General features: G+C 39.2%; 2 protein-coding genes across 5 annotated transcripts; one reads left to right on the plus strand and one right to left on the minus strand.

Annotated features, from left to right (window-relative positions):
- Positions 1–865: 865 nt before the first annotated feature.
- Positions 866–11,420, minus strand: ddx4 (DEAD (Asp-Glu-Ala-Asp) box polypeptide 4). Of its 4 annotated transcripts, none has more exons than XM_088074268.1 (22): positions 11,289–11,420; positions 9,930–9,959; positions 8,956–9,004; positions 8,684–8,731; positions 8,548–8,604; positions 7,865–7,927; positions 7,668–7,712; positions 7,547–7,573; positions 6,857–6,913; positions 6,683–6,718; positions 6,567–6,602; positions 6,413–6,457; positions 6,164–6,306; positions 4,922–5,074; positions 3,983–4,137; positions 3,730–3,859; positions 2,851–3,017; positions 2,627–2,772; positions 2,355–2,454; positions 2,008–2,278; positions 1,432–1,542; positions 866–1,286 (listed from the first exon to the last, which is right to left on the minus strand). In XM_088074268.1, the coding sequence occupies exons 2-22, from the start codon at positions 9,948–9,950 to the stop codon at positions 1,224–1,226; spliced, it is 1,923 nt and encodes a 640-aa protein (XP_087930394.1). In that variant the 5' UTR covers positions 9,951–9,959; positions 11,289–11,420; the 3' UTR covers positions 866–1,223. The 4 variants fall into 4 exon arrangements, with proteins under 4 accessions (XP_087930394.1, XP_042368860.2, XP_087930393.1 ...); XM_042512926.2 differs by having other exon boundaries at positions 867–1,301; positions 11,284–11,409; XM_088074267.1 differs by lacking the exon at positions 11,289–11,420 and adding an exon at positions 11,195–11,246 and having other exon boundaries at positions 867–1,301.
- A 3,760-nt stretch (positions 11,421–15,180) lies between these two features.
- cryaa (crystallin, alpha A) lies at positions 15,181–18,784 on the plus strand. Its single transcript, XM_042513370.2, has 3 exons — positions 15,181–15,535; positions 15,938–16,060; positions 17,995–18,784. Exons 1-3 carry the CDS (start codon positions 15,338–15,340, stop codon positions 18,202–18,204), a joined length of 531 nt encoding a protein of 176 aa, XP_042369304.1. The 5' UTR covers positions 15,181–15,337; the 3' UTR covers positions 18,205–18,784.
- Positions 18,785–18,891: the final 107 nt, after the last annotated feature.

Here is an 18,891-nt window from a genome sequence, read left to right on the forward strand (position 1 = left end):
AACATTATTATACATCATTACATACATCACAACATTATTATACACACATTTTTGTGCAGTGTTAAATACTCACACTGACACCACTGTGCACACAAAAAGCACTTTTCAAAATCAAGCTCAAGAAAAAGGTTATACATTAATATGATTTTCTGCTTATTAGATTATTTTTTAAGCAATTACTTTCTCATAATGCTACTATGTTTTTAGATGAACAAAACAAAAAAAAAAGAATTATTTTCAGTATACTACATGCAAAGTTTTTGGTTTTTTTTGGGATATGTCAATGGTTAGCTGCAACACTGATTGTGGCAGTGCAACTAGTAGAATTAGTATTTAATAGTATTTTCTCCATAAGCCAAATATGGAAAAAAAGACATCAGGTGGAAAATGGAAAAATTCCAAGGCAAAAGCCCAGAATGACAGCCAGTAACAATACATGTTTTATACTCTGATGGCTGTGGGATCAAAAATTGCAGTAAAAACTGGTTCCACGACACATTTCTTGCACTTACCAGAATGAATTTAACAATTTTGTTTGCACGGTGCATTTAGACTTACTTTAGGAGCTGAGCTGAAAATTCAAGGATTAAACAAAAACACATAACATTGCCAAAAATGTATGCCATATACATAAACACAGCCAAAGTTATTTAAAAAACAAAATCAATTTCTTACAATTTTCTATAAAAAGTGCCAAAAAAGAAAAAAAAGGGCCAGACAGACAAAAATAGAAAGATGTTTTTCTCTGTTTTTTTTTTACCTATGTAAATACTTCTGGAAATACATTTACCATGCACTAATGACTGCTTTATGTCTATTAAATATGACAAATGTAGGCTTTGCATTGAACAAATAATTATTTATTTGTCATCCTTATTGTAGTAAGAAACAAAACAGTTGAAATATTACATCCTGAAGTTTTGTCTCAAGGTCAGACACACTGTTCCTTATTAACCACGTTAAATGTTGGTTATGATTTAAAAAACAAAATTAAGTTTACACAAACTGCTGGCCAGTGAAGACTGAGAAAGCTGTCTCATTATACAAAAGACCTGCTTCCCTGTTTAACATCTCAATGGACATTTTTTATTCATTTTTTAACCATTTCTGCCCTGAGAAACATTTTTCCTTCTAACAAAAATACTTTGATAATACAACAACAAGCTGAACACCTGAAAAGAAAAATAACTCAACGCTGTGTGAGTGTGGCTCTAATCCTCTCTCTATTCCCACAACTCTTCATCATTTGCAGCCTGAACAGCCGGCTGGCTCTTCACACCGTTGTCCTGGAAAGATCCTCCCTGAGGACCCAGGGGGAGGACACAGAGAGGACAGGGACACAGAGTGAGGACAGACAGCCACTCTAGTATCAAAACGAATCCAGAGAGAAAACCACAAGAGCGTAGAAGACAGAAAAGTGAATCCAGTTACCTTCCTGGAGTCTGTGGAGGCAAAGGTCTTCCTAGGGCCGCTGAAGCCCGTGGCTCCGCCGGGGCCACTGAACGCAGACTCCTCAAGCCAGGAGGGCACTTCCTGCTGGGCCTGTCAACACACAGAAACAATGAAGGACGACACTGACTGTGCCTAGAGATGAATAATTCCTCACCTGTAAATTGCTGAATCGTTTTCCAAGGGGAAATAACTCACAACTGCTTATTACTTAGTATGTTCACGTTAGAGAAAGTCAAATTATTGTGTTAGTCCGACTAAACTGGACTACATATAAACATGTTAGTCTGACTGAAATCATACCCAACAATTTTTTTCAAAGTTGGACTGATGCAATTGAAAATCGAGCTTCGCCGTCGTGTCAGGTCACATATACAGCTCAGTCAGACCTGAACTGGGCTTGCACGCTCCTAGTCACTGTGCCAGCCTACCTCGGTGGTTAGGGACAGGACCTGTTCTTTATTTATGAGGGAGGAAGGGGTGCCGCAAGACAGGTCAGGCATTTAAAATAAGTAATGATAATAATTTATAAAAGTAAGCACAGAGGAGCTGTCTTACCTTGGACAGCATTGTGATGAGGGCGCGGGCCAGCTGACCGTCATTATCTGGGTCAAAGAACGACACCGCCCTCCCAATGTTCCCACAGCGGCCAGTTCTTCCAATGCGGTGAACATATTCATCAATGTTGTTAGGGAGGTCAAAGTTCACCACGTGCTGCACATCTGGAATATCCAGGCCGCGGGCAGCTACGGAGGTCGCCACCAGGACGGGACATTTGCCAGAGCGAAAATCTGCCAGAGCCTTCTCTCTCTCCGGCTGCTCACGGTCACTGACACACAACACAACACATGACCATCTGCACGCAGACTAAAGTGGACATCCAGCTTTCTGGAGGCATCACTTACCCGTGAATGCTGGTAGTCGGTACCTTCTCCTGGCACAAGCAAGCGGCGAGGAAATCAGCCTGCCTCTTGGTCTCCACAAACACCATGGTGCGCTCCATTCCTGCAACCAACACCAGTCATCAATCAACACTGCAAATTAAGTTCAACCAATTTTGCTTATATAGCTCAATATCTCAAATCACAATTTGCCTCTAAGGGCTTTACAGCACACAACATCCCTCTATCCTTGGTCCCTCATAATGAATGATTAAAAATAGAAAAAAAAGACATACCAGTGGTTTTGAGGATGTCAAGGAGCTGATCTCTCTTGCAGAACTTGGTGACTTGGATTAAAGTCTGCTCCACATCACTGCAGGCTCCACCCACAATACCCACAGCCAAGAACAAGTAGTCTGTCTTGAGAAAGTCAGCCGCCATCCTGCAAAAACACACTTCCATAATCATACCTGCTCAGCTCACTTCTCCAGTTAAAGATGTGGCTGATCAGGGAGCAAACCTCTGGATGTCCTCGGGGTAGGTGGCGCTGAACATCAGAGTCTGACGGTTCTCTTTGGACGGCATTCCAGGGGAGCCCACCAGGCGACGCATGTCAGGCTCAAAACCCATGTCCAACATCCGGTCAGCCTCATCCAGCACCAAGTACCGCAGCTTACTCAAACCAATCTGAGCACAGACACCATCGGTTACAGATAATTCTAAAACTTTTCCATGGCTTTTCCGAAACTGAAAATGTTTTTCAATCCTTCGAAAGCTGGGTCGACATAGATTCTCTTGTGCTACGTTTAGAAGCCTTTCACGTGTGTTGGGCGCCAAGCGTATTTTTTTGATTTCTTTTGAAAACTGGAAAAAAGGCAACAAGCACCTTATCAAGAAATGTCCTGCAAACTGCAAGACTTCAGTGGTTTTAGGAAATTATATTCAAAAAGCCAGGGGAAATACTGAGAACTATATTTATAATTGTTACAATTATATATTTAGAGTTGTGTTACAGATTTATTATTTTTCAGCACTTTTTTCAGGTTATTTCCTTGTTAGTTTTTTTTTTAAACTTTCCTTTTTTAAAACGTTCTTGTACTTTTTAATAATTTGTTGAAAACTTTTTGGTAATTTCTTATCTTTCTTCTTGTGAGTTGCCTTTTTCTCATTTTTGAAAGAAATCAATGTAATTAACTCAGGTTTCCAAGGGTTAAACGTTCAATGACTTTTCCAAAACTTTATATTATTTTTACTTATTCCATGACTTTTCCAGGCCTGGAAAATGTGATTCTAACTTTCCATAATTTTATTCATTACCTCAGTAACCCTGAGTTTTAGCCCTCAACTGAAGAGTATAACTTTACTTAATTAAATGACTTAAAATCCTAAATTAATTTACCTTTCCTCTTCCAATCATATCCAACAGTCTCCCCGGTGTTCCACACACCACGTTGCACCCCCTGCAGATTTCTCTAATCTGGTGTGCAGTGCTGACTCCACCATAAACCACTACTGGACGCACACACGTCCTACAACAGTCAGAGAACTCAGATCAGAAGCCAGGAGAAATGTGCGTGCCGTTAATTTATGGGAAGTATTTAATATCTTACTGGGTGATTTGGGGGTTAAATGACATTTTAGTTTAAACATACCCAAAGGCAAACTTCCTGGCTTCCAGGAAAATCTGGTTGATGAGCTCCCTGGTCGGGGCCACGATGACGGCTTCAGGCTCCTGTAACTCACTGAAGCTGCTGGCCGCCACACCATCTGCCATCAGCTGCTGCAGGATAGGGAGCAGGAACGCAGCCTAGAAGAGGGAGAGATTCGTCTCTGGATGCCCACACATTTTCAGGGACAAAATTTCAACACTTTTCCACGACATCTCAAGGATTTTTTTTTTCTTGCACTACTTGCCTAGTGTTTAGACACAGGATTCAAACTCTGAACATATGCTCAGCATCCTTAATAATGTGCTCCTGACAGTCAAAAATTAGAAAATCTAACATTCATTTCTATCTTTTGCACTGGCTGTGAAAATGGTTTTAATTTCTGGATTTCTTTAAAGAAAACATGCCTTTCAAATCTGTGGTTCTCTTTAAAAATAAAGCGAAAACAGAAAACTGCAAAAAAAAAAAACTATGTTAAAAAAAGTTGTTTTCTATAAACTCAGCAAAACCATTTAAAGAGAAAAAAATCTTCCAAAATTTTAAAGAAAAAAAAAGAACAGCTATTTTCAAGACAGTAGAAAACATGCATGCATTATTCATACAAAATACATCCAACACTACTACAACTAAACAAAATCATTGTCACATGTTGACATATTTAAGCTACATTCAACATCACCTACAGACAATAAATTAACCATTATGTTAACTTTATGTAGTTTATTACACACAACACATTTCCATGATTTTTCCAAAACCTTTGATAATTTTGACTAATTCCATGACTTCTCTGGGTCTGGAAAAGGTTGTTTTAAAATTCTCTGTCTTTCCAGGTTTTCCATGACCATGTGAACCTGTGGTTTTTACTGCATCAAACTGCACAAACAAACTTGCAGGTTGAGTGTTTATTCTTTCTTGTCTTACCGTTTTACCAGATCCAGTCTGGGCACAAGCCATGAGATCTCTGCCAGCAGAGATGATTGGGATGCCGTGCTTCTGCACGGGGGTCGGCTTCACATAACCAGACTTCTGGACGTTTTTTTTCAGGCTCTCGCACAATGCTGCCTCATCAAAAGTCTGAAGGAAAAAGGTTGGAACTGTTGATTGAGCAGACTATCCATCTCTTATACGACAGATGAAACATGCACAAGCTTCAAGGGACAGTTCACATTTGTTGCCATAAGTTACTCTATTATAATGTTACTCTCCAGTTAAGGCAGTGACGCAACGTACATCTACAGATTTTATTTTTAGAGACATGACATGCAAATGTCTTCAGCCATGATAGAGAGTCCTGGGAGAAAAACTAACAATCTAATTGTTTTCTGTTGTGGTTGATGATTTTCAGCTGTGTTTTTGCTGTAGTTAACTTGTTGCTTCTCATTTTTGTCTGCGAGCTGTCAGGCTCAGTGAAAAAGACATTTATTTGAATTTTACAGGGTTCCTACAACTTAAAATAAGTTAGATTCAAAGACTTTAAAGACTTTTTTGTGCCACAATTTAAGACCAACTTTACAATAACCAAGATTGGAGAAAAGATATAACTGAACAAACAATTATGAAGGGTTAGGAATAATTTGGAGAGAAACATTAGAGGTGACCATGTAGAAAATTGCCACAATCGGATTTACCGAAATATTCATTCTTCAGCCTTCACACCCCATGTCACCAGCCACAATTATAATCGTCCTTGTGAAACATGTTACACTGTGCATAGTTGTTTGGATTAAACAAGGCTTGGATGCAAATAATTTGCATAGATGATTTTCAGTTTGATTTTCAGCAATTTCAATAAAAACAAAACAAAAAAAATTAATAAAATCTCATCGCACGTGTCTTAACATTTTTTAAGACTGTAACACCAATTAAGACCTTATTTTTTAATTAATGAATTCAACACCTTTTCAGACTACGAGGATCCGCAGGAACCTTACTGCATGCATAGACATGCAGGCAACTTACCATCATGATTGTAAGTTAGAATTATTTTATTGGTCAATCAATCAGCTCTATAAAATGTGAAATACTCATTCATGATCACATACCAAAGCATCTTTAATTGCTTATTTTTAATTTAGAAACAGGAGGAAATCTGTGACAAGTGTAACCAGCAACTATTTAACAAATAATCCATGAATTCTTTATTTTTTTTAGTGTACTTCTTACCAAAATGGCATGCGGTGGGTTGGTTCCACTGACGTCCACCATGATGTCATCATACTTGTCAAAGTTGATGCCTGACTCATAGTGGGAAAAAATTGAGTCTTCATCCTCAGGCAGGGATGGTGGAATATACGTGACCCTCGGTCCTGCAGGTCAGAACACAAACTCTGTGAGGTTCACTACTGGAACAAGCATAATCATCCTGCAGACTACAGATAATATGATTACACTGAACAGTTTTTATTAACTTACTTTCACCATTACTTGGATCTTTCTTTTCTTCGTTTTTATCTTCCCCTGTATAACACACAGATGTCAGTCACATCACTGAAAGGTTTCAAATGCCAGCTTAACGGCTGCAATTAGTTTATCATTAAAAAAAAAAATACAAAAAAAAGAGTACAACCTTTGTCAAAAATCTCCTCGCCTTTCCCACGGTACCCTGCAATGATGAAGACACTTGCTATTTAAACAACATGCAATAATGACTTTTCTAAAAGATTATGGTGATTGTTCATTTACCTCCTCCAAAGCCTCCTCTGCCACCCTGGTCTCCACCTTCAACACATTACCAAGCATTAACCATCTGCTTCAAGACTGGGCTACTTAATTTACAATTCATTTCTCTGCATTTTAGGAAAGTCTGAGTAAAAAGCTTTCCTGCTTCACGAACACAGGACTGAGTTTAAGAGATACCTTGTCTGAAATCTCCTCCTCTGCTGCCTCTTCTTCCTCGGCTTCCACCTCTGAACCCTGTTCACAACAGACAGCATTGAAATACAAAGATTCACATGTAGTTAATTAAAATGTATTCCTTAGTGGAAAACTACAACTTCACATTTAGTCAGTCAGTTGTGGCAAAAAAAGCCGAGGGGTGCCCCTTGAAAGTCAAAGATTCCAATCGTCAGTCAGAGACCCCCCAGTCACTGAGATTGCTTCAAGTCGAGTACTCTTTTTTTTTTGTTTATTTGCTCGTCTGTGTGCCGTGCACTTCTTGGGACGTTTGGGTCTCCAAAATTAGCTGCAGAGTGAGTTCTCTTGACTTTCTCGCTCCTCTTTGATTACAGAAACTGCAGCAAGGTGGAGGTACTCGGCACAAAGGGACAGAGAGGCCGCTCTTCTGCTTAGAAGTGGTGAATTTACAGTTCACTGCAAGTTAACACAATAATCTCTGGCTTCTGTTTGATATCTAGCGTCGGAAATATTTTTGCACATTTACGATCCATCATTACCTTGTTCACTATGTTAAGTGAATGCTGCTGTCACACTAAGACTTCAAAAATTCATATGGAAAACAAAACAAATTGTTGAATATTCGTATTGAACTGCCAAATCCAGTTCAACTGATTTAATTATGGGTCGGGTCCAGCCCTAAAAAACACCTACCACTTTCACACCCTCCATTTTCGTCTCCTGTAAAACAAAATGAAAAATCTTTATCTTTACGTCAGCTGTACTGAGACAAGATCTGTTTCCACGAGTCAAACACCAAACATATAAGCATTACCATTGAATTCACTGAGATCCGTCCTGCCAAATCCTCTGCCACGCCCTGTAGAAGAAACAAGCTGTTAGGATACACTTTCATCAATACAATTCAAAGTATACAATTTGATGAAAAAACTGCCAACTGACCACAAAATACTTCTCTAATAGAATACAGTACGTATCAGTCTGCGTTGTTTATTAGCGTTGGTGTCTCACCTCTGCCTCCTCGGCCTCTGAAACCACCTCTCTCCCCTCCTGTACTGTTCAAGCTGTCCCCATCTGAAAAGAAAAATTGAAAGAACATTAGCACCAAGGAGCATCTGCTGAAAGCTGTTTGTGTTATACCGCTCAGTGCTTTCCATTCCCATCAGGACCTACAAAAGAAAACATCAGTAAACCGAAATTAGATTCCTTCTCCTGTTATGGAGTTTGACTTATTACCATTAAGTATTAGGCTTCATCCACACCAATACATTGTCATCCATACCAACGTGCTGGGAATTCATATCACATCACCATTCACATACACTGAACAGGAAGCTGATTGATCCCTATGTGGTTGGTTGCTAGGTTACCAAAAATACTAAGGACACAGCAAAAAGACCAGAGATTTCTTTGTGTGGACTGAAGATGAGGCAGAACTGTTACTGAACATAATAGTACAAGAGAGGAGTAAAGGGCGGTGAGAAACAGTTTGGGAGTTAATACAAAGCAAATACTGTGATATATCACAGCAGTACCAGCTGGGAGCAATATCAAGATTTTAAATTTTTCCATGACTTTTCAGGGACACAATTTTTTTTTCTTTAACCCACTTGCAGCATTTTTCAAAAATATCAAATTCAAACCAAATTTCAGCATTTAATAATTGTTAAATAATGTGTGAGATGCTTGGAAACCTGTGGAGAATGAGCTTTGAAATCCTCCTTGTCTGCCTCTGCCTCTTCCACCACGACCTGGAGAGAAAGAGAAACAGTCTTCATCACTGTACTCTTGGGCATGTTAATGGTCCATGTTGGTCCTTTCTACACTTACCCCTTCCAGACTCTCCAGCACCAGTCTTCCAGGAGTCTCCTTGTGTGCCTAAGGGTGATTATGTCCAATAATGCATCATAGTTACTTAAAATATTCAACTACTTATTCTAATTGCTTGTTCGCTTTATTGAACTGAACAAGAAATGTTTTAGGCAGATGCTGCTGGGCAAGACAGCCAATTTTACACATAAAAAGACAATGAACACACTCTTAAAGCTTAAAGTGTAATGGCAAATAATCATAGATTATTTTGAGTAAAACAGTAATAATACCTTCACTTGAGTTGAGGCTGGTCAGTATATCAGTAGTAGTGGTAGTTTCCTGTAAAGATGAGTTAATTTAGGTCAGGTGCAGGCCATCTGGCTCCAGATCAGAAACAACAAAGCTGGACAAATAGGCCTTTTGATGTGTCATAGTTAGAAATGCACAGGTATAACTTATAACTCTAAAAACTGCAATTCAGCCCCTGATGCTCTGATCAGGAGTGGCCAAAATGCCGATGTACTTCTTAATTTGAACGCTGGAAGTCACTACTTCACCTACGATGATTTGATTACTAGCTTACAAAACCATGTACCTCAGTAAACCTGGCAGAGGACCTGAAAATACAGAAGACATAGCAATACTTTTGTATTTCCCACTAGCAAAGATGGATTAACTCATTTTTAAATATCCAATTTCTCTGTTGGTGAAAAGTACATAATTAACTTTATTACTCAAAATTGTAATTGGCTATAAATATTAGATTATTCAGACATCTCAGCATCATTTCACCTGTTTAGCAGACCCTAAAATTTCCGGTAATTTTGTTTCTTCATTTTCCTTACACTTATCACGTACTTTAACTAATTTCCTTATGACTTTTTTTTAACATAATGTACAATGAAAATATTGAAAGTACATGTGTTGAATATATTCAATAAAGTTTTGAAAATATAATTTTTGTAATATGTTGGCACACCAAAAAACTACTGTAATGACAAAAATAATGCTACATAATAATTTTGATAGAAAATACATTTTCTGTGGCAAATGGGTTCTTCTACTCTAGAAATAGTGGTTTATTTGAATGAAAACTATGGATTTATTTATATACGCCTTTTTTTTTTAATACATGTGACCCACAATTAAAAAAGCTTGGCCACTCTTGCTCTGATTGCTCATACCTGCACTTTTCCTACTGTGACAAGTCAAAAATGTCTTCTGTGAAACTATCAGCGGATTATTCATGTTTGTTGCCACTAACCTCTTCATCCCACTCGTCCATTTTGTTTACCTATAGAAAAAAAGTAAAAAAATAATCAAAGTCAACATTCAGATGCTACAACTACATTACAGTTACTTTAGATTTACAACCAACTTTACATATAACGGGACAACGTAGTTACAGGACACCTACCTGAGGACTGGAATTTATACGCATGTTATGTTCAGCATGACTTACGTTAAAATCTAATGTGATATTTTTTCTTAAAAGTTTATCTGTTAAGCCTTTGAAACCTCAGTAAATAAGCTTTATTTCTTTCAAACACACTGTAAGAGGCTGACAAGCAACTAAACAAAAAAATGGCCCAAAATTAGCAAGAAATCGGTAAAAAGTTACAAGAAAATTTCCTCATGATATGAGACAGGAAAAAAAGTAAAACATACAAATAAAGAAAACGGCCTTGAGAGAGTGCTAAAAATTTAATATTTTTCTTTATTTGTTTTGTAAATTAATTTGGAATATATACTTAAAATAATTGTAAATTATTTTCTGTTCATTTTCCACTCGTTTTTGACATTTAATAATCCCCCCTAGATCTTTTCTTTTTAATTATTTCCTGGTCACCTTTTAACAAGTTGAAGCAGTTTGCAGGACATTTCTTGTTCAGTTGCTTATAGGTTTTTTTCCTGTTTTTGAAAGAAAGTGAACCAATTTTCTCGGGGTTTCATGGGTTTTAAGAAACATCATTTTCGCTCGTGGTTAAATTGTTGCACCAACTGATGTTAGCCAACGGCCTCGTGCTTCTCGCGACAGGCTAAATGTCAAAGCTGACCTGAGCTAAAACGTCAACTGATGTCAATGCAAACGCTACCTTAATACATATAATTTGTGTCCAAACCAACTGGAACACGATCGAAATTTATACCATATATATTACACACCGAGTTGTAGATAAACCTTTAACAATAAACTTTATCAAGGAAGACTTCTAACATTAGCTAGCATCACTGCTAACCGTCCTTTAGCTAGTAACGTGCAAAACAGGCTACCTACAGCTAACTTTAGCTAAGCCAACCGACTCCACTGGGGTAAAAGCGGGGCGGCCCAATGATGCTCCAACATAGTCACACAACCTAATCACCCCAAATATAATCTATAATTTTGTAGAATAACGGTTGACAAGATAGCGTGACCTTGTATTTGCTTTTGAAAGTGACGCGCAAACACTGAACTCAACGCAGAGGGTGCAGGGTGTGGCGCTAGCTAAAACTAGCTAACGCCGCATTTATATTGAAGTAGAATACCTTTTTCCTCCCAAAATATCACTTCTACTCTTTAAAATGGTTACGAAATGGTGGCGGTGTATTGTTATAGCTGAATTACGTAGCTATACTTTACCAAATCCTTTTTAAATTGATGCTGGTCTCCCTCGTGGCGTCGCTCCGCTCAGTCAGGTTTTTTCCGGTAGTACCGTGTGCACAGTGACCAGCGAGCTGAGGTTGCCAGTTCTGCTGTTTTCCCGCCTAACTGGACTACTTTGAAAAACAAAAAACAACCAAATATTATTTTACGGTGCTGTGCAAACGTCTCAGGCCACCTTGAACTTTTAGCAACATTATAATGATCACATACATATGCATTTCTCAGTAGTCTCTTTGCATAACCAGAACAGACAGGAAATGTGTATACAATATTAAAAACGCACGTCTTCAACAGGTTACAGTTGCCATGTATTTAGTGTGACCCAGTGCCTTAGAAATACAGTATTACTATAATTATTTTGTTACTTTTTTGGTGTTTTATTGCATTGTACATGTTCTCTGAATTCTTTGTTGAACTGTACTCTTTATAAATAATAATAAACTGTGTTTTTTCTGCTATTGCACGCACTGAAAGAAAAATTACATCTTTGGTATAATTTAGAATTTTTATAAAGAGTTCATCTTTGTTGTTCCAAGGTGAGGAAGGTGATATTATGTCAGTCCAACAGGGGGCAGTACAAGTCAGCCTCCCTGAAAGTGAAGCGACTGTGGAGAGGATCTCTCAAAGAGCAGGAGTAATGGCATATACAGTCCAAATACATATATTTAATAGACACACCACATAAATAAATAAGTAAACCTCCGTATTCACTGTCAGTTTTATATAAATGTATTATATCTTGTGTCCAGCACACTGAATTTTCTTCTTGCACCTCTGAAGCTGAGAAAATAATAAAAAAAGACTGCTTTTCTTTCAAACCTTTTATAATTTTTGAATCAGATGGCTTTAATTGCATGACTGTAAACAATATAATGCTGCTAAATCATGTAAATACTAACTGTGCGGGAAGTCTCCTCCAAATGCAATTTTATTGCATGTATTGGGAGAAAAAAGTCCATTCGCCCAACGAATAAGGCTATGGTGACGTATGACAATAATGTCCAGACAAGTGTTTTTGCAGAACATTATGATGCCATAACAAAGTTGACCTTTTGGTTATAAAATGTCATATTTTTTTCTGAATAGTCATTTGTGTGAAATTTTGTCATAATTACTGTATGAATTCTTGAGTTATAGCAAAAACATTTTTTTGTGAGGTCATAGTGACCTTTGACCTCCAAAATCTAATCAGCTCATTGTTGAATCCAAGTGGATGTTTCTCTCACAGTGAATTGCCTCAAGGTGTTCTTGAGATATCATGTTCACAAGAGTCAGACGGACGAGGTCTCAGTGACCTTGACCTTTTACCAATGGCAACCAAAATCAAATCAGTTAATCCTTGAGTCCAAGTGACTGTTTGTGTCAAGTTTAAAAGTTTAACTTTAATATGTGATATTCAAATAACATAGTGTTGGTTTTTAAAGATTTCCAGCTTTCTTTTTCCATGTCTACATGTTTGTCCTTTTGAACTTTTCTAGCCTTTTATAAAGAGCAAAAATCTATGAATGAATCTGAGCGTGTCCACCCCGCCAGGTTGCCAGGTTGTCAGCCAAAACAGCTTTTCAGGGCTGTGGAAACACAGAGCACCCAGGCATTGTCTGCCCCATTGATAAAAACTCAGAATGCTGACTCTGCTGAACTGCAGCCAGTCTAACAGCATCTAAGTCCGGTGTGCAGCAGCTCGTAACCACAAACCCCGACAACGTCCCCAAACTGCCCCTACACCAGCCCCGGCCCCTGCCCCGACTGCTCGGCCCAGTTGCTCTTGGCTTGTGGGTGCATGGAGCGGCTAAGCCTCTGTGCTGGCCGGCCAAAGCCCTGTGGGATTAGACTAATGCAGGTGGCGGGAAGCCACTGGGGGTGAAACAACAGGCATGGGAAGTGTCCCTTAACTTTACGTTAGAATTCACTGTTAGCTTCATATTCTGGCCCGTTTGTGCATGAGAATTTCATGTGTTCATGCATCTATGTGATGTAGATATCTGTGTTGCAGGTTGAGCTGCATTAGGGATGTCCTGATCAAGTTTTTTAGCCCCTGATCAAAGTCGTTTGACATCTGCAGAGTCAAGTCCCAAGTCCCAGTCCAATACTTGTATTTACCTGGATGATACAGCTGCACATTGCACACTTTGAGTACTTGAAAATCATTAAAATCAATCCAGTGTGTGTGCTCAACAGTTCAAAAGCTCTGCAATGCAATACAAGCAAAACATATCTGCATCCAAACAGTTCTTTGAGGGATTTTTATTTTATAATTACAAAATAACAAAGTAAATAAACTAAAATATTTTTTATATGACACAAATCCACTTAGTGCAGCATTTGTTTTTTCAACAAAATTACAAAGTAAACAAACTTGTGTCTTCAGAAATTGCTCTCAAAAGCCACTTAGTGCAGCACTGTGATGTAGTGCCGTACAGAACACTAGAAATGAGTAATATCATCCTAAATCTACTTTAAAGTAGTTTTGGAGCTGAACTTTAACATTCCTTGTCACATCAAGTAAAAAACAGTCACAGTTCTGCTTATTACGGCTTTATATCAAAACTAGTTCACTGAAAATGAACCACTGGATTTCAGGAACTTGCAGCAAATAAGCTCTGCAGCAAACAAACATTTACAACATACATTTCTGAGCCCACTTTGATGGAACCGCTGGGTGATGTATTGGCACAGATTATAATCAAAGTTCAAGTTGAAAAAAAAAATCATTTCAGGTGTGGTTTATGCTGTTAAACATAGCGGCGGTCATTTTTGACCCCTAAAACGACAGAGGGGTTAAGCCAAAACACGATGCTTTCCTCACCCTAAACCAGTGTTTTTATGCCTAAACGGGGTTGTCACATCATAAAATTAAAAACTGAAACGTAAAGAAATATAACAATTTAACATGGTTTGAAGAAATGTACAAGACCTGGTCAGTCTACAGAAAAATGTTATCTGTGGGACACACCCTTTAATTGGACAAATTCAAAAATATTTCAGTTTTTGCCAGTTAAAATAGTAATAATTTTTTTTAAAAATATATATATTTTTTATTTTAAGTTGTGAGGACCTCGAACACACATTAATCAAGACACAAAAACTTAAAAGTACAGTCACACACACTAACACACACTGACCTAGACATACTCACACATCCAGGAGGAGAGTTACCGGTAACTCAACAAGGTTCATCGTAACCATCGTAACACAAGCTCGTAACAGTACATATCATCCACTGTAGCCAGGTTTGGTGTAAACAGAGTAAATACAGAAATACAGGACTGAAATACAGAGAGAAAAGTCCTGATCCATGTAGATATAAAGATGATTGAGTCAAAGTGTTGCAAGAAGTAATAACAATTTCTATAACAGCTTTTCTCCCTATTGTTTCAACATATACATGTAGGTAATATGTTTGCACCCTACACCATGAGTTCTCATGTCTCTGTTGCTGTTGCTCCATTGACCCTGGGCAGCATTGTGTCCAAATCTGCCCTCCGTCCGTCCACACAGGCCAAACAATACAGCAGCATTATGTCACTGACGGACTGACAGAACAGACGTGTGTGTATGTGTTTGATGCATTATCACTCAGGTAAAATCCCTTGTGTCTTTAGTTTGCTTCCTGACCTCATTGTCTCTGTGCTGCCCTCCTCCTCCCTCCTCTCAGCCCAGCAGCGTTTGTTTTGGCAGTCCTGGGTGTCCGGTTTGTGGGTGGCACTGGGTCGCACCAGGGTCTGGACCAAGCGGTGCCCCCCCCATGCTCAATTCTGCTGACGGGGCCCAACCCACCATGAGATAATGCCATTCCAGAGGGATCGTGGCTAAAGCCTCTCTTTCTGGCTCTCAGGTATATAAAGAGGAGGCAGCCGTGGTGCAGGGGACAAAGCACTCTGGGAACATTCTTCACTCATTGCTTCTCATCAACACTCTCTTTATCTCGCCTCACTTCCCTTCCTCCACCTGCTGGACTCCGAGCTGAGCAGGTCCGTCTGCCACCCTGAGCCACGCCACGCCGAGCTAAACTGTCTCCAGTCACTATGGATATTGCCATTCAGCACCCTTGGTTCAGACGCGCCCTGGGCTCCGTCTACCCTGCCCGACTCTTTGACCAGTTCTTTGGAGAGGGCATTTTTGACTACGACTTCTTCCCCTACACCACCTCCACCATTAGCCCCTATTACAGACAGTCACTGTTCCGCAACTTTTTGGATTCTTCCAACTCCGGCACCTCTGAGGTAACCAGATCCAGATATTTATGGGGCAGCAGAAATAAAGAAAGAAGGACTATGTTCATCTGACTCCAAACAAGACAATTTTGAGTAATTTTAAGATAAGATCTAAGCTCATAATCCTTGTAAAATTACATTTAAAATGGCAGTAAATGTGTTTTTTCCCCTTCAAACTAGTTTTAACTGTCCTGATCTTGGTTTAGTTATTGCATTTCTTTGTATTTTTGATGATTCTCTTGGTTTGTTCCAGCAACAGTCTTCAATTTAGTTCATCTCCATCTAAAGTGTGCTCAACAAAACTTAAAGTGAAGCCGCTGCTTTTCTGAAAGTTAAGAATTTTAACTTTTGAGAGGTTCAGGCTCTTTAAAATGTCATGATACGATCTCTGTGCTTGTGTGTGTCCCACAGGTGAGGTCCGACAGGGATAAGTACACAGTCTACCTGGACGTCAAGCACTTCTCTCCTGATGAGCTCAATGTGAAGATCACTGACGACTACGTGGAGATCCAGGGCAAGCATGGAGAAAGACAGGTAGTGCTCCAGTGCTCTCACTCATACATTTATCACCTTTCACAACAGTCAGTAAGATGGCTGACGATCAACTGTTTCACATGAATATAAATACAAAAACACAAACAACACTTAACCAAATATACAATTAATGCTAAAAATCACCACAGACATGATGAAAAGTGGATGCAGTACAGCATACTTCTCATTCCCTATTCCACTCAGTGTTCATCTCAGGTACACTGAGACGACTTAGAAGCCATATTTTGATTTAACAGGCTGACAGACAGATGAACAAAACAATTTCTCAACCCAACTACAAATCTCCTGTGTGACGGCAAAAGCCGATTCTTTAAATAACGTGTGAGAGGGATCCCATGTATTATTACCAGCCAAAGACAATATTCTTTTATTAAACACAGTTTGGAAACTTGACTCAAGCGCTTCACCCTCAATATTTGAGCAGATATGCAGCAGTCTAGCCAATCTGGCTGTAAGCTGAACAGAGAGACGACAGCACCATGCACTGATTCCATACTGCTTAATGCTCTGTATTATAGATTGGAAAAACGACAACAAGATCTGTTTGCTGGCTCCTAATGTCTCCTAAGAAAATAAATGCGTCGTTGTACCTTACTATAAATATAATTTATATGTGCACTCCAGGACAGAGCAGCAGATGCCCAAATATTTAAATGAAGTAACTTGAACAATCTGTGTGTTATGGACAGTAACTGGTGGACGATACAAGCCCACTGGAAGACCAGAAATTACCATTTGTGTCTTCTCTAGATAAATAATGAGCGAATTCCTCTCACACTGCTCCACTAACCTGTCTGTGCGTTACTGATTATTACTTGGGTCATCCTCAATATCCAACAGAGACAACAAATAAGGGACTGGGTCCATTATTTTGCCTCTTTCAAGGTGCAACCTTGATCCAAAAGTACTGTATTTTGGAACACATTTACTGAAAAGTTGCAAAGTTATAAAGGGGGCTCTGTAGTTGAAACATTGTGCATATACATGTCAGAAAATTCACACCAAACTATCTGCTGGAGGGTCACAGTGAGCTCTACTTCAGTCATTATAAATGCTGAAATACATGTATATTAGCTGAAAAGATGGTGAAAGTCACATGGTTAGAAGTCGACTAGTTTTAAGCTTCTACATACACCTCAAGCATTTTATTATGTGTTATGAGCTGCATGCCGTGTTTGCTTTAATTTGTGACGAAAGCTTTGCTTTTCTTGCATACCTCTTCGTAAAATGGCAAACATATTTTTTTTCTATGTGTTACAATAGCAAAAACATATAAAAAACATCTGTTTACAAACCCTAACACACCTTATGCAGTATAATTCAAGTCTCATTTATCTAGTCAAATGCTCAAACACATGCATTTTCACTAAAACATTTTGGAGTCTGGCTATGAAGAATGCTTCATTTCAGGTTTAAATATGTTTTAAGTGCATGTGTTTAAATCAGCCTTGGATTACACTGCACGAGTTGTGTGAGAGTTTCAAACGGTTATTTTGACATAGTTTTGCTGTTGTTGCTCCAAAGTGGCAACCTCAATGGCTGAAAAATGGAGCCAATGGTGACTTCTGGTTTCACATGGGATATAGGCATGTAAGTGATGTTACATTAAAACAGTGATTTTTAGTTTTATATGGGATATAGTTATGTAAGTAGCTTTGCATTAAAACACTGCTGACTTTTGGTTTAACACGAGATGTAAGCATGTAAGTTATGCAGTGTTATGTTAATACAATGGTAACCGGAGTTAGGTGAAAGCCTGGTGCGTCTTATAAAGACATTAAAGGGTGCCTTTGGTGACGATGTCACACATTAAGGAGATGACAAAGCATTAGTATTTGACAATCTGAGAATAAGAACAAGCAAGTATTTCGTTGGACTCACCCTGTCTCTGTGGCGATGACCTTGTCTTCCAGGATGACCACGGTTACATCTCTCGTGAGTTCCACCGCCGCTACCGCCTCCCCTCCACTGTTGACCAGTCAGCAATCACCTGCACCCTGTCTGCTGATGGTCTGCTGACTCTGACCGGGCCAAAGGTCAGCGGAGGGAGTGAATCTGGCCGCAGCGAGCGCAGCATCCCCGTCACCCATGACGACAAGCCCAACGCCGCTGCGTCCTCCTAGAGGCCAAGTGGTGGGGGTTGACCAGGGGTGATGGAGGGGCTCGACTGGGATGGACGACCACAGAATCTCTACCCTCCACCCCTTGGCTTCTTCTTCTCCCTTTCCCTTCGAGGATATGTGTCCTCCTCCTCACTTCTTCCTCTGTTGATTCTTCTTGGCACACTCTTACAGTATTATTAGTATCATTGTTTTGAGCTTAACAAAAATATCCCCATGAGGATGGTTAAGTGAGGGGCGGCGGGAGTTTGAAGGAGAAAACTCATGTAAGGACGAGACATTCACATGACCTGGCGCTTCATTCTGCTGATTGTTGTGGATCTGTGTCAGAGCGAGCCCTCTGATGATACACATGGTTCGGGTTAAGCTTGGAGGTAAATGTCCCACATGTCCATTTTCCATCATTGAAGTTCTCTGAGGCCCTAGTTGCTTCCATTCTTGTGCTGACTCTTTGAACCCTTCCTCTCTCGTCTGAAAGATTTCCTGTACTGTAGTCTAGGCCTTATACATGGATACCTGCTCATTACTGACAAGTCCATACTAAAGGAACACACAATAAAGCTGTATAATTAACAAAAAGCAACTCTTGTGTGGATTCATTCTTCACTCTTTTTTATCAGACTTCAATTCAATCAAGCTATTTGTGAACTGATCTGGATTCTGTGCAACTATTAGATGAGAGGTTCAATG

Source organism: Plectropomus leopardus, chromosome 24, assembly GCF_026936395.1.
Source record: "Plectropomus leopardus strain MGB_pleo_1.0 chromosome 24, ASM2693639v1, whole genome shotgun sequence".
In the NCBI taxonomy this organism is placed as follows: domain Eukaryota; kingdom Metazoa; phylum Chordata; class Actinopteri; order Perciformes; family Serranidae; genus Plectropomus; species Plectropomus leopardus.